Source organism: Myxocyprinus asiaticus, chromosome 22, assembly GCF_019703515.2.
Source record: "Myxocyprinus asiaticus isolate MX2 ecotype Aquarium Trade chromosome 22, UBuf_Myxa_2, whole genome shotgun sequence".
NCBI lineage: Eukaryota > Metazoa > Chordata > Actinopteri > Cypriniformes > Catostomidae > Myxocyprinus > Myxocyprinus asiaticus.
In genome coordinates, this window is record NC_059365.1 from 44,547,064 (window position 1) to 44,562,091 (window position 15,028).

The following is a 15,028-nucleotide window of genomic DNA, read 5'->3' on the forward strand; positions in this document are numbered from 1 at the left end:
TGCTCTGTAGTCCTTCCAACCAGCATGTTTTTAGCATGCTAACATTCATTTCCACTAGTTAGTACATAAAGAAATAAAATAGATTTATTTGAGTTACACTGACACGTCTAATTTGGTTGGTTTTACACAATTGAACTAGGTTCTTTCTACACAAAGTGTTTGTGCTGAGATTAAATAGTAATTTTAAGTTAAGAAATGTCATTTTAAACACGTGGAACCACTGTTCATGATTGAGTCAAGTTCAGCCACAGAGTAATGTTTTGAGTGTAGCGGTTGATAATTAAAGGTGCTGTCAGCGATTTTTTTCATGGAAAAGTATGCAAAATATGTTCGTACTCCCTTAAAGATATTAATAAAGTAAGTGTCCTGAGATATCTCACCAGTCTCTGTTTGTAAATGCAAACACAAATGTGTTCGCGAACCATGGATGCTTCTCACCTGCCAATCATTTTGCTCGTTCTCATAGTGTTTTATTTGAAGCGGATCATTGAGGCTATGATTCATAATGTTTGTCAGTTGAGGGCGCTATTGTGCCACTGTTGAAAATGACAGCCACAGGAACAAACAATGCTGCTCTTTTGCTCAGTTTTGGTCTCAAAATTATCTTTGGAGGGTGGGGCTTTGTAATGAGGGGGCATGGCTAATTCAACGGCTCAGTCACGTGAAAGCTTCAGAACACTAAAATTGCTTACAGCACCTTTAAGTATGTGCAAAACTACATATTTACAAAACGGACCACTCAGTGGGTTTCCTGAATTACTAGTCAACTGATCAGATACATTCTTCCCTTCAAAAACAGCTATTGCCCATACAGCAATTCCGCCCCCCACCAATACAGTATCATAGTTACATACAGTATAAAGTATTAGCAAAAGCTAATATAGTTTTGTAGAGGTAAAACACTGGCAGAATGACAGGAAGTCAGCGTCACACTGCCTCAGGGACTCTGGATTGCCATGTATTCCATGGTCAGTCTTAATTCAGTGGCATGAGAGAATCCAACATGTTCACAACCTCTGAGATAGTGACCCATCTGTCAACATCCATCCGTCTCTTTTCACACTCATTTACATCTTACAGTATGATCACTTCACTAAACAGACCATGTGATTGTGGTTTATTCTTTAGGGACTACATTCTTAGTGTAGCAGTAAAATCCAGTAGAGACTGGGTAGCTGTATTATTTTGGGTGTAATGTTGAGAAAACAGTTTGAATAACTATTAACAAAGGCTTGCAATAGCTGATATATTTACCATGAACTAGACAGTGCTAAAAAAAATCAAGGCCATATTTTATGGTATGAGATAACTTGTTTAACTTTTCTGTTGACAGGTTTACCACAGCTCACAGAATATCTCTACCACAACTTTATAGAGGTGAGATTACCTGCTCTTCTCATCATCATCATCATCATCATCACTCGAGGAAGAGTACTCTGCTAACTTCACTAAAGGACTGAAGAGAGACTTCATTTCAAAACCCTGAAACACACAAAAACAAACCTGATTACCCCCCATAATAACCAGAGTAATCCATGGTGTTACCATTTGCAATGTAATAAATGTTTTTTTTTCTTTCTTGTGAAATAGGCATTGACAATTATTTAAATGAGTCTTAATACTACATTTGGTAGGGTACACAGGGAAATAGGTCTACCTGGTTTTGTGGTGTTGTTGGACTTTGAGAGTTTGACAGTCTGTTCTGTTGAGGAGGACTGTCGACCTTATGGTAACCTGCAAAAATAAAGAATGTCTAAAAACTAGACGTACATGAACACATACAGGGATATTTACTTAAATAATGTACCCTATTCTGCTGTGATGCAGATTTAAATGAGTAACAGAAGTAAAACGTAATTTGACACTCGTACCTGACTGACTGCTGCTTGTTGAGCTGCTGGAGTAAAACATATTGACACTGTTGTCCAGAGGACACTGATGACCTCTGCTTAATTTGTGATGGAAGTAAAGAAGGAGAGAGCAAAGACACAAAAAGATCAAATGTGTAGAATAATAACTTTGAAAAGACTGAAGAGTTAAAAGCCTAACTAAACTAAAAATTGTAATTATAATCTAAATTCTAAATAAATTCTAATCAAATTCTAATTAAAGTAAATAAAAAATGAATTAACTATAGTAAATAAAAAGGTATAAGTAAATGAAATTCTAATCTAATTCTAAATAAGACAAACGACCTCCACTTCATTTGTGATGGAAGAATAGAAGGAGAAAACAAAGAAAGGAAAGACAGATGTTAATCAGGCTTCAGAATAATAACTTTATGAAGAGTAAAGAGTCTGAGAACAGAAAGAGTTAAGCGCCTAACTCAGTCTAATTTGAAATGGTTCATGCATTTCATAAAGCACAAATGCAAATGAACTTACGTGGATCCAAATCTACGATGGGTCAAGGGTTCTTTGAACTTTGAGGTTGTTCGCTCTGGAATCTTGAGAGAAATATTTAAGGAAATCATGAGATTAAGTTTTAATCTGGTTTCTGATTTTTAACATTAGAATATTTTTACATTCATATTCAAGGCATTAGCAGATGCTCTAATCTTGAGCTACAAAAGGCACTTTAGTTTTCAATGTAGTCATAATGAAGTGAACTTTTATTTGTTTCATTCATAGTAGTCATCATTCAGTGTCTTTGACCTACGTTTCTGTACCATAACTCATCCTCTCTGTGGTTTTTAAAGTGCTGACCACATGTGTCACATTTAAGGAAGGAAGACCCCTCCCATTTGAAGAGGAAGCTGTTTTGACCACATTTTTTAGCAGCTGCCACCTATACAGAGCTTTCTATCACTGCACAATTAAAACCCTGATTTTACCTATAATGAAAACCGGAAAGGAAGATCTCAATATATGGAACCCAAATGCATGTATCTGCATTAGTAATGACAGTTTTATACATAGGTCGTGAGAAGTATATAAAGAAAAAACATCATCAAAACCACTGTAATACCACAATTTAAAACTAAAAGCTGTTTGGAAGTTACGTTATTCAGTCTAAAACCATAAAAGCTAAAAATAAACTCAAGAACGTCAGCTGTTACTAAATATTGCAGGCTATCATTATTTTTAAAACACACCCTGTGGTGATACTTTACAGCACACAAGTACTGAACACTTTGTTAACAACTGTTTTTACACAATAATATGTGTATGTCATTGTTTGGGGCGGGGGGGGGGGGGGGGATTAACTGACACATTCACATTCATTTAAGCTTGAAACCATAATACCTTGTATAATTAGGAAATAATAAATCCTAAGTACTCAAAATAAAGGACTAAACGACTGCTGATTTGTCCAATATAGAATAAAAAATGATTCAATTTAAATTTAATTTGAATTAAATTGAAGGTGACATTTTACAAGTTAAAAATTGGTGATTTTATGTGAACCCTTTGGAGTTAGCTGGTTTTCTGCATTAATTAGTCATAAAATGTGATCTCATCTGCATCAAAGTCACAAGGAGAGACAAACACAATGTGCTTAAGGTAACAACACACAAAAAATGATAATCTTTCATGTCTTTATTAAACACATCCCATTAAGTTTTCATCATGCTGTGGAAAAAGTAAGTGAACCCCTAGACTTATGGCATCAACAAAAGCTAATTAGAGTAAGGAGTTGGCAAACCTAGCATCCAATTAATGAAACAAGATTGGAGGTGTGGGTTAGAGCTACTTTGACTTATAAAAAGCACTCAAACATTTTGAGATTGCTATTCACAAGAAGCATCTGAAGATGAACTTAATAACATTTTCAATTCCTTTGCTATTAACGTGTACAATTTGGATTAATTAATAATAATAAAAAAAGAAATGTGGTCCCTATTGCTGTTGTCATTACATTACGAAAGCATTTCAGAGAACAACTTTAGAGTTTCAGCTGAATTTATGATGGAAATGATAAGTGACCATGAAGTTTCAACAGTAGGTGTCCCTTGTGCGGGAATACGGGTCGTTCGCCGGCAGGGTGGTCGTTTGTCCACTTCAAAACAGAACATGCTCCTTTCTGTTGTACCGTCAATGATGCGCAATTCGTGTCACAATGGCAGTTATTCTGGCTTCCGTGAAAAGTTTGGATGGTGAAACTATCAGGGAACACTAATTTTAGCTAACCTACCAAACATGCTTTCCATGTGGGTCTTCCCTTCAATACTTCTTTAAATTATATGTCGGGTACTTGGAAAATAACAGCATCTTCACAGATGGAAGGCATAAATTGCAATGAACTGTAATGTTTCCCTTTTCTCCTTTGAAGAGACAAGAATGTCAAAATTTCTACGAAAATAATAGATTTTCTCCAGTGGCCATCGTGGTGAATCAGCCCTTTTAATGGGTTGACCTCATTTGCCTAGAGTGCACAGTGGTGATGTGAGACGGGTGTTATTTGCGCATACAAAAGTGGTGCTTCTGACTCAAGTGAGTCATGAGAGAGAACCAGAAGAGATGTCGAGCCTGCTTCTGAGGGTCTGTACCACTCTAAAGCAATCAGCGGTCTATATCATTTTATGTCAGAAAGATTTTTTTTTTTTTTTTTTTTTTTTTTTATAAATTACAAATTGTAATCATGCTAATAATACCATTTTTGACCAAATGTAACTGTAATCTGATTATGTTTGGTTTTTAAGTAACTAACAGATCACAGTTACACATTTTTTTGTATCCTGTTTTCGTTAACATTACGTAGGTACGTTACAAGTATGCCATTACTTCCAAGACAATTAACTGGTGACCTGTGTTTTGTACCTAAACATCTTTTATAGCAAAAATAGCATATTACACATACATTTCCAATATACTGTACTAATACATTGTTTTATATCATTTTAGATCATTCAGACACTTGGACAACAAACTAAAAAGTGTCTTTCAAAGGAGAATACAGTTATATAGTCCAAAGGGTTTACAAACATGTGAAGTTACCTATGACTGGCTTTGAGAGTATAAAATACTTTTTTGGGGTCTGAATTCATAAAGTAAGAGACAGTAGGACTGATTCATAATGTAAAAATAACACTGCCCCCCTCTAAAAAAAACAAAGACCTCAAGAGGAACCTGAGGAACATCATGACAAACCTTGGGTGGTTGATCATCAGGGTTAAAGAACACATCATCCAGTGTTGGAGAGAGAGGAGTTGCAACATCAGACATGGAGTTGCTATGATGAATCTCTCGACTGGAGCACACATTCATGTTCTGAAATCAACACCAATCACAGTCTTTTACTCCTCTAGATCAGGTAAAGTATTTTTCAATATGTAATGCTGGATCCCTCATCTTTTGCACAAATTGGACTGTTGTTGGATTTGAAAAAAAGAAAGAAAGAAATCCTCTGTAACTCTATCTTTCACACTATATTCTTGACTAAAACCGAAACAATTTGAAAAGGTGGTCATATTATAAAAAAAAATTTTTAATAATTTTTTTTTTCCTGCGGTGCACTTACAAGATGTTTGTACTAAAATAAGTCAGAATTTAGTGTTCAGGAGCATTTCCCACCCTCTCTCTGACACTTGGAATTAAACAGTCCATTTTTAGTTGCTGCACCTTTATTAAACATCTTTTTTTCACATGTAAAAGGAGCGACAGCACTTTGCTGTGCTCACAAACAAGCAGGTTTGCTGTCATGTCAAATATAGTTTTTAACTGCTTCATCCTTCAAAAGCAGACTGAAATGATCAGGGATCTTGTTAAAAACATACTTCAGCGGCTAGTTTCTAATGGTGGGATCCTTTGGAAGAATATGCATAGCAGCAGGTGCTGCACACAGGCAGAAATGGCACGAGGTTAGACAGACGTTACCATATTTTACTCTTTTTGTTAGTTCTTCTGGTGGAATATAATAGCACATTAATAATTAATTCATCTGCGTAACATCAGAAAGTTGCAGAAGTTCAGAACAAGCAACACTTAGTTTAGTTTCATAAAGGGCAATTCTTATGAAACCTGTCAAGAAAATGTTCTGGCAATTTTACTCAATTATATTTTGCAAATTGAAAATAAAGCATATTTTTAGGGCCAATCATTTTTTGTACATTGTGACATTATTTTCATGACAGTTACGCACATTTTACCCCCCAATTCGTATTACCGTAATAAGTATTTATAAATCACTGTAGTACTCCCTTGGTACTGCCTTTCATTTTCACTGATTTTAATGTAAAAAAATCATTGTACGATAGCATATTTTTTTTTACTGTAATACAGTAAAAGATTACTTTTAAAGTAATGAGAATCATCATTAAAACATGGGAAGAGTTAAAGTAAAATGTCAGGGTGCGTTACAGTAATGAGAAGGGGCAGTGGTGGCTCAGTGGTTAAGGCTCTGGGTTACTGATCAGAAGGTTAGGGGTTCAAGCCCCAGCACTGCCAAGATGCCACTGTTGGGCCCTTGAGCAAGGCCCTTGACCCTATCTACTCCAGGCTTATCATGGCTGACCCTGCACTCTGACCCCAGCTTAGCTGGGACATGTGAAGCAAAGAATTTCACTGTATATGTACAAATGTATAATGTGTGATAAATAAATACAATTATAATGATTAATTAATTATATAAATGTGCAAGGACAATAAGTGCTACTTAAGAAAGTTGCTGTCCCAGTACAAGGTGCTGAAATGTGACCGTATAGTGCTGCTCGTCAATGCATCTTTATTATATTTGTGCATAACTTTATAAACATTTGTAATTCACCTCACTGGAAATGTTTATACACATTTAACCTAATTAATTACATAATTACATATTGTTTTGTGATAATTTTGTGTAGAATGATCTATTTATTTTACACAATCACTGATTCATTCATCAGGTGTGCATTTTTAATATTTCATTTTCACAAACTGCTCTGTTGGTTGGATGAAAGTTTCCAGGATTAGTGAAGACAGCGGAGGCCCTGTGTTTGGTCCTGCCAATGACAAGCATTAATTGAATATAACGAGGTTCACCATTATTGCACAGCGCAAAATAAGGTGATGCGTAGAAGCTGCGCTTTAGGGTCATTCACCAATCAAAGGGAGGACTGCTCTTTACTCCCAAAAGTGATAACGGTTACAGCAATGCTACACAACATGTGCAGTACTACACAACGTGTGGTGTGGATCAGAGCACCCTTGGGTGTCAGAGAGGAAGAGGAGATGAGGAGCCACTATATACAGGCGATTTTCATGCATGGAACTTTTTCCTTCTCTCTCTGACATATGTAAAATGATATTAAATGATCATAAAGTTTAGCTATAGGTATTTAAATTGTATTACGTGCAATTTTGCGATTGTCCTGCAGGTGTCTGCGTAAGTCTGTGACCTTACGATGTTCTTAGCGCTGTACGATTACTCCTGAGCACTCGTAAATCTACAAGCATTTTCAAGTACTACTTAAGTTACGATGGCTTTGGGAAAGTACCGCAAAACTGAGACGAATCATAAGATGAATTCTATGATCTACTTAGGCTTACGATGCTTTTGGGAATTAATGGTTTCGTGAGAAAATGCCCCATAAATGTCCTTTTTTGGACTAAGGAGGAAGCACTGATTTCTGAAAGTATGAAAGCTCTTTTATCTTAAGGTAAAGATTTGATTACTCATGAGTTGACCCTTTCATATCAGACTGAGGGACAGATGTGATTTTATTTGTGGTGTTGTACCGGGTGTTTGGCAGCTCTCTGGAGTGCTGGAGTGCAGGGACTGGAGTTGCTTCCTGATCCAAGTCTGGATTGAACATGAGGAATCCTGACTTCGATATGATTCATATTCACATGATGATTGTCCAGAGATTCCGTAATTCCTGCCATCTGAATGCCAGTTCCACATGATTAATGTTTATAATGTACTGAAGGAACAACATGAGAGGCCATAACATGTGTAGATGTGCAGATACTGTTTCTGTTTTTACCCCATCATGTGGTGTGGTGGGGCAGTTCTTCTGCTGGTGTCTGTGGTCATGTTGGAGTAACAGAAGCTGGGCCTGATCTCGGGGAAGTGTGCGGTGGGGCTTTCTGCCCTGCTGGGGGACAAACACACACATTAGCACAAGGTCCGAACATAACCAACTGCCTAAACTCATGTAAGCTCAGTGCAGTACTGCAAACCTAAAAAAAAAAATACAAACAAAAATTCTAATTCGCAAGAACAAAGACATTTGGCAGCACCTTTGCATATCTGATTTAAAGTTTAAATAATGCATAATCAGTTTAACATGCAGTATTTGACATCAAGTAGACAGCAAACCAGCATTATCAGGCAGAATTAGTTCATTAAAAAATGAAACGCAACTGTTAAAATGTTTACCTGATCAGTTAAAAGACTTACAGACCCGGATAGAATATCAGTCTTGTGATATTCATTGTCTTTGGGCTGAAAGTCAATGAGATAAACAGCACATTACAATCAACATCTAAAACATTCAGTATTTATTTGATTAGAATCAGGCATGTACATTTCTTTCTGAAACTGTGCCTTTTTCTGCAATCAAAACAAGGAAATGACTTTGTAAATGTAAAGTAGATTTTTATAGTTCCTGAATGTAAGTGTATTAAGTTTATATAATTAGTTAATATTAACGGTACAGAACCGTAAAATATACAGGCATCAAAATGAAATACCGTAACGCCTGAAACATGGTCACTGTATTTTTTGCAGTGAATTTCTGGCAACCACAACTGGTGGTATTTTACCATCAATTTAACATAATTTATTCATTTATTTTTCAGTTTACAGAATTAACCATTTTGATTTACTTCCATAAGCAGTTACAATCTCAAAATGCCTTCACAAACTCACGCACAGTAGAGTTTATTCGTGTCAACAAACAACTTGAAACAAAAGGCTCGCGTTTGTTTATGTGCTTTATCTAGAACTCAAGCTCCATTGTGCATTCGCTGACTTCATTGATTCACAGATTTAAGTTATAATATTATATTAATGTTGTTGATATTACTCATATATAGGCTATATATATAAGAAGTGTTCAAAATAGGTGATTAAAAAGCGCTTCAGATCATGCACGGGGCAATCCTCACAATACTCTCTCTACAAGTTCAGCTGTTCAAGCTCCGTTGTGCATTCGCCTCATTGCAGATGTAAGTTGTAATATTATATTTATGCTGTTGATGGCTTGTTTATCTCATATATATATGATGCATTTGAAAACAGGTCATTAAAAAAGCGCTGAAGTTTACCTTGAGATCGGCGCGTTCATCTCTCTATACGCAGTTCAGACGAAAATAATCCTTACAATACTATGACTGGATCATTTGAATAAACAAGGTTTTAACAAGGTTTTTCTTCTTCTAAAACACTGTCGGTCCATTGGTAATATCTTGCTGTGTTGTTTATTTCTCATATTTTCATCAACAATGTTTGAATGTTTAATTTCTTTGACGAGATTAACACGCGTTCTGGATGTGTATTCTTGCAAAAAATCATGTATCTGACAACTGAAAAGCGTCCAGCAAAGGTAGGAATGAACTATTTAATTATTGTCCAGCTGTTTAGTGATATTTAGTCCTGTTGAATATTGGAGTTTAGCAATATTAACAGAATCTGACAATCTGGAATATGTTTAGCCATTGATGTGTACATGTTACTGACGTATAAGATAGGCTGTAAAATGGTAAACCTAAAAGCTTTGTATTTTGGGTATTTTGTGATATTTTACAAAAGGTTTCATTTTTTTTGTGTGTTCAATGACGCACTTTTTAAAGTTTGATGCACAATAAAAGCGGAATTTCACTCCCTCCCCTGCCCTTCAACCACCGTTCACCAGCAGTAACTGGTCCTTTACCACCGCGGTGGTAAAATATTGCCACTGTAACAGCCCTACATGGTATATACATGTTACCGGTATATTGCCCATCCATAGTGACATAAGTTTGCAAAAGTATCCAACTGCTTTTTGGGGCTACTGTATAAATGATTAGGTGTGGGTACTATTTATAAACGCTGACCTGTTTCTTGTGATTTCTTTTACTTTTCTCAGTGATGTCAGTTTCTTCTTGCCATATCATCTCCTGAAGCTCCGGCCACTGCCGTCCAGTCTCCTGTAACAGCCTTTCCTGTTGCTACACAAGCATATAAGACACATCGTCACAATTAAAAGAACTGGCATATGTGCTACTTGTATTCATCTCATTTACACCATCAAGAACAGTAACAAGATTCTGGATGACTAGTTGACTAGTAAACATGAGTAGTTGTGCAAGCCCTAGTAAAAACAAACTACAATTGACCTTCCAAAAGTTTTACTGAAAATCAAAACGACACTGAAGGTAATGATCATAAAAGTTACGTTAAAGCCACAAGATACTGTGTAAGTAATGGATTCCGTACATTCAGCCACATGTCACAAAATAAATCCTGACAGATTGGTCAGGGCCAAATAAATGCACATTAAATACTGATTTGAGTTGAGTTGAAGAAAGAGACAGCAGAGCCTCCAGAAACACTGAACCTCTTGGAGTTCTGATCTACCTGTTTGTGTTTATTTTGCAATTTTGCAATAATGACCGTCGGACCGTCCATTATCTCGCTTATTACAAGACTACTTATGAAATAAATACAAAAATACATTTAAATATTTTAGAAGAAATACTGATTCGAGTTAAAGTGAAACATTTTGCCCAGATGAGTGTAGCTGACTAATCAGAATCAAGTATTCCAGAGACAAGTAATAATAACAAACATCATTCTCAATTTGTAGTGAAAAATAACAACAGTTCTTCTTTAAACTGTGCTCATGTCAGGTATACAATCATCTGTCCATCATTATAAAGGACAAATAAATATTCATTCATACATCTTCAAAGCGTCGTCTCTCCTCCTGCTGTTGTTCGATCCTCTTCTGTCGGTCAGCGAGCAACTGTCTTTTGTAGTTGTCTTGATTGTGTAGTTGTTGTTGTTGTTGTTGCGTTTGTGAGTGTGTCTCCTGTTGTAAACGCAGGAACTCTCGTCTTAGCGTGGACTCGCCAGGAATATTCACTATAGAGCTGAAACCCAATAACACACTTTAACACGAGCACTGACCATCAGAACAGGAGTGAGTTAAATTTGTAACATTTGTACAAAGCAGCATGGGTAAACTGGACCGTAAGGTTTTTATGCCATCTGTCATGTGGTCTAATGACATAGCATATAAACTAGAGCATCTGCTGTATCTCTCCTGACATGTGTAAATCAGAAAGAGCTGGACACTGTACCGTTGTCAGTTTATGGATGGTCAAACAGGGCAATATGTGGTTACATAACAAATTTTACTTCAATCATGCTTTATATTTTATTTGACATATCCTTATTGGTGCAATGTGATCATCATGGTACAAACATTTCATAAGATGATGCAGTTTTGTAATTTTTCTTATCAAGCTATTAAGCCTCATGATGATGGATAAAACATTTAATTGCCAAAGGGTTTTGAGAAAAAAGTTATGCTGTATCGTGAATGTTCTTCATAGAATTCATTATAAAATATAATCGTGCCTGGTAACACATGCATGTAAAGGCAAGAAACATAAAGCATAAAGCTAAATGTTCATGTGACAATTTACACAAGGTTAACTATTTTTGCTGCTCCAAAACCCCACAGAGTGTACACAATGACATCCTTTTCTGATCGTATGTGGATTCTGTTCATAGAATGAGGCATACAATCTATTATTTGTAGCTTTCTATACAATTTTAAAGGCTACATTAGTTAGCACTTCTTGTAAAAATACCCTAAACGCATAAAAAACCTTGACAAGACATAATCGTGTATTTATTGGACTTATGTTTCATCTGTCAAAGCGTTTCTAACAGTTTTTTGTTAAGCTGTAGAAACATGATGTAGCTACTCTATGAAGCTCCAAAGGGAAAGTTCCTCAATGCACCTTTTCACTCACAACAGTGTGAAAGAAATACATCATAAGAAAGTGTTTCACCGCTGTTCAAATGCACTTTGAATCACATCATTTATATGTATAAATGTTTTCCATCTGAAAGGACTAAATATTAAATGAAACAAATGACAATAAAATGCAAAGTAATCTCTTCAGTAATCAAAATACTTTTTGAATGTAACTGTATTCTAATTACCAATGATTTCAATTGTAACTGTAGTGGAATACAGTTACTTATATTTTGTATTTTAAGTACGTAATCCCATTACATGTATTCCGTTACTCCCCAACCCTGTTCACAACAGAGTAACTATTAAAAAGTAGCTAATACTACGTATATTCATTATATGCTATTAATTCGGGTGCTCAGGTTTTCAGGAGAGTTTTCTCATGTTGTTTAATCTTACATAATAAACATGAATCTTAATGTTTTATACGTGTTTAAATAAAGTAGTTTATATATTTTTCAAAATATCTGAATATACAGTTACAATTTAATGCATGTTTTTGTCATTTTTGCACATTATCGTCCTCTGAAATATTTTTGATGACTCAAATTATATGCCATTTTAGTCAGAGTAAAACTGACGAAAATGAATGAATATGAAATGATGGAATATTGACTAAATTTAAAGACAAAAATTATGACTAAAATAAAAAACTGTGTGAAAATTCACACTGGTCATACATTTTTGTTGTAGCGAACACCTTTACACATTCAGTTCCTTTTACAAACATCCAATATAATCTAAGTTCAAAAGAAGTTGGAACACATCTCTAGCATGGATAAAAGGGTAATTGAGTTTTTCTGATGGGACTGTGGGCTTCATAAAACAAAGAAAGTTGAGATACACTGCTGTAAACTAATTCTTCCTTTGAATTCAAATGCGTTTTTGCTTTTGTAATCATTCATCAGAATGTAATAAACTTGCTCTGCCTCTGAAACGACTTCCTTTTCAGCTGACGTCACAAATCCCTCTTACTTTTCAATTCCTCCCCTTCAAGAGACCACTTTACACCACCCAATCAATTCCCGATGTATAAAATCAAGTATCGTTCGGAAATATATTACAGTAATAAAATGAGTTATGAAGGCTGTATCATGTTGACTTTAAAGTTTATATTATACTTGGAATTAAAGCAGAATGAGAAATCACTTGAAGATATATTTACGTAGACAGCTAAGGTGCGATATAAGACATGAGGTGTGATATCAACACATACCTGGGTTCACCTTCATCCTCATTCATACCATCCTCTTCATCTTCACTTCCACTGTATTCATATTCAGTTCCCTCTGTTAAGATTGATCACAAACAAACATTGAGACAAATTACTCCAGTGATCATACATGCCTAAACTTGGATGGTGAATTTTTCTTTTGCTGTCATTTTGAGGTAAATCATCACCTTTAAAGGTATTACTTTCTAAGTTCAATGGAACACTAAAAAAGATGTTGGGCAGAATGTGAGGGAGTGACAGCCCCAGTCACAATTCACTTTTATCATCTAGAAGAAAGATGCAATGAAAGTGAATGGTGACTGAAACTAAAATACTGCCATACTCTTGTTGTGTTCAACCTAAGAAAGAAAGTCATAGAGATATGGAACTCATACATACATACATACATACATATAAACGTACACCATATGTGTTCATGTACTACAGTATATATACATTCATCACCTTTCTCTCGTCTCCTCTTCCTGGTTCTGTCCAGATGGTCTTTGAGCGTGATGCGCACTTGACGTTCATTAGGGAGATCTTTAATGAACGAATGTCGTAGCAGCGTCTCTGTTGATGGCCTGTGCAGGTAGTTCTTCACCAGACAACCATCCACAAACGTCAGGAACTTTTTAGACCTTAAGCAGCAACAAAATAAATGTGTTGGCCAGAAAGCAAAGGATAGAAAATCGAGGATAGAAATATCAAGAGTGAGATCTCTTTCCCCTACACAGCAATGAGATTAAATAGAGAGCATATAGAGTTTTGTCTCAGATTTTCCTCCTGAGAAAAAGACTCCAGTAATCTCACATAAGAGATTTCAACCATGTATCAAACTGTGCTCAGATTTGCCAGGATACTGTAGTCTGTAATCAAAAGACAGAGATCTCATTATGAACTCAAATACTTCTCATCAAATTGTTCCAAAAGTTAATTTTGAAGCTCTATACTCCAATAATTGACTTATTTTTGTCTATTTTTATTTTTTCCTAAGCATTTTTGAGAGAAACATCTAAGACCCAGTTGATACATAAATTAAACTTAAGTATTCAGAACTATGAAAGAGCAACCTCTGAGCACCTTACAGGAAATAACAATATTAATGTGAACTATAATGTTACACCAGCTACATTTCCATCCATATTCCAAATTTAATGTATGCAAAAAAATCACGATATCACAAAAACTATCTATCCCATGTGTTCAAGAGAACAAAATCGAGCCACTGTGGCACTAAATACTTTTAATAAACTAGGCCCCTACATCGGGTTTAGAGCGTGCAGACAAAACACTCTATTTTAAACTTTACGTTTGCTAGCGATCAGTGGATGATGTCTTATGTCTGGGAGAGAAAGCGTGTCAGACAGTTCTGGGAGGAAATAGTAGCCAATTATTTTCGATGACAGGTGTGTGTCTGTTTCTCAATCCTTATGACTTTGACGTGCGGATCTATTAATATATTTTTCTTTATGTCTGATGAAGCAAAAGTGTCCATAAAGTGAACTGTTTGGCCCTGTTCAAGTTTGTATTCAACTTATTTGCTCTGCAAACTCTCTGCAGGCTTTGGCTCTAGCATTTCGGAATGTGCATCATTTGAGATGCTATAAGCGATGATATCGGTCTGCAGGTTAGTTCAGTTACGAACAAATTATTCAGTCACATGACTTGTTGAAGCAAAATCACATGACTTTTTTGACTGAGCATCTGTATTCCTACATAAATTCTATAGTTTATATGCCAAATGTGTTTCCATAGTAGATTAGGCACATGTCTTCTTATCGGATAAAAAAAAAAAAAGTATCCACCTCGAGTGAGCGTCTACGTTTTTATGCACATTTTTGACATTTTCTTCACATTCCTTTGTTTCCTTCCAGCAATTTTTAGGTAAAATCCAAAGATTTGGGATATGCAAATACATGGAT

At 35.6% G+C, this 15,028-nt stretch overlaps 1 protein-coding gene across 7 annotated transcripts in view; it reads right to left on the reverse strand.

The window, feature by feature from the left end:
* Positions 1-15,028, reverse strand: part of LOC127413304 (mitogen-activated protein kinase kinase kinase kinase 4-like) — an 84,649-nt gene that overhangs the window by 38,617 nt on the left and 31,004 nt on the right. For 6 of the 7 annotated variants that reach the window (XM_051650320.1, XM_051650318.1, XM_051650315.1 and 3 more), the window contains 12 exons: positions 13,569-13,744; positions 13,107-13,179; positions 10,805-10,994; positions 9,957-10,070; positions 8,299-8,364; positions 7,904-8,014; positions 7,656-7,802; positions 5,091-5,210; positions 2,385-2,446; positions 1,872-1,945; positions 1,658-1,734; positions 1,388-1,482 (listed from right to left, as the gene is read on the reverse strand). In XM_051650320.1, the coding sequence (XP_051506280.1) occupies positions 1,388-1,482; positions 1,658-1,734; positions 1,872-1,945; positions 2,385-2,446; positions 5,091-5,210; positions 7,656-7,802; positions 7,904-8,014; positions 8,299-8,364; positions 9,957-10,070; positions 10,805-10,994; positions 13,107-13,179; positions 13,569-13,744 (1,305 nt within the window). The remainder of the gene's footprint in view (positions 1-1,387; positions 1,483-1,657; positions 1,735-1,871; positions 1,946-2,384; positions 2,447-5,090; positions 5,211-7,655; positions 7,803-7,903; positions 8,015-8,298; positions 8,365-9,956; positions 10,071-10,804; positions 10,995-13,106; positions 13,180-13,568; positions 13,745-15,028) is intronic. The other variant, XM_051650314.1, reaches the window with a different exon arrangement.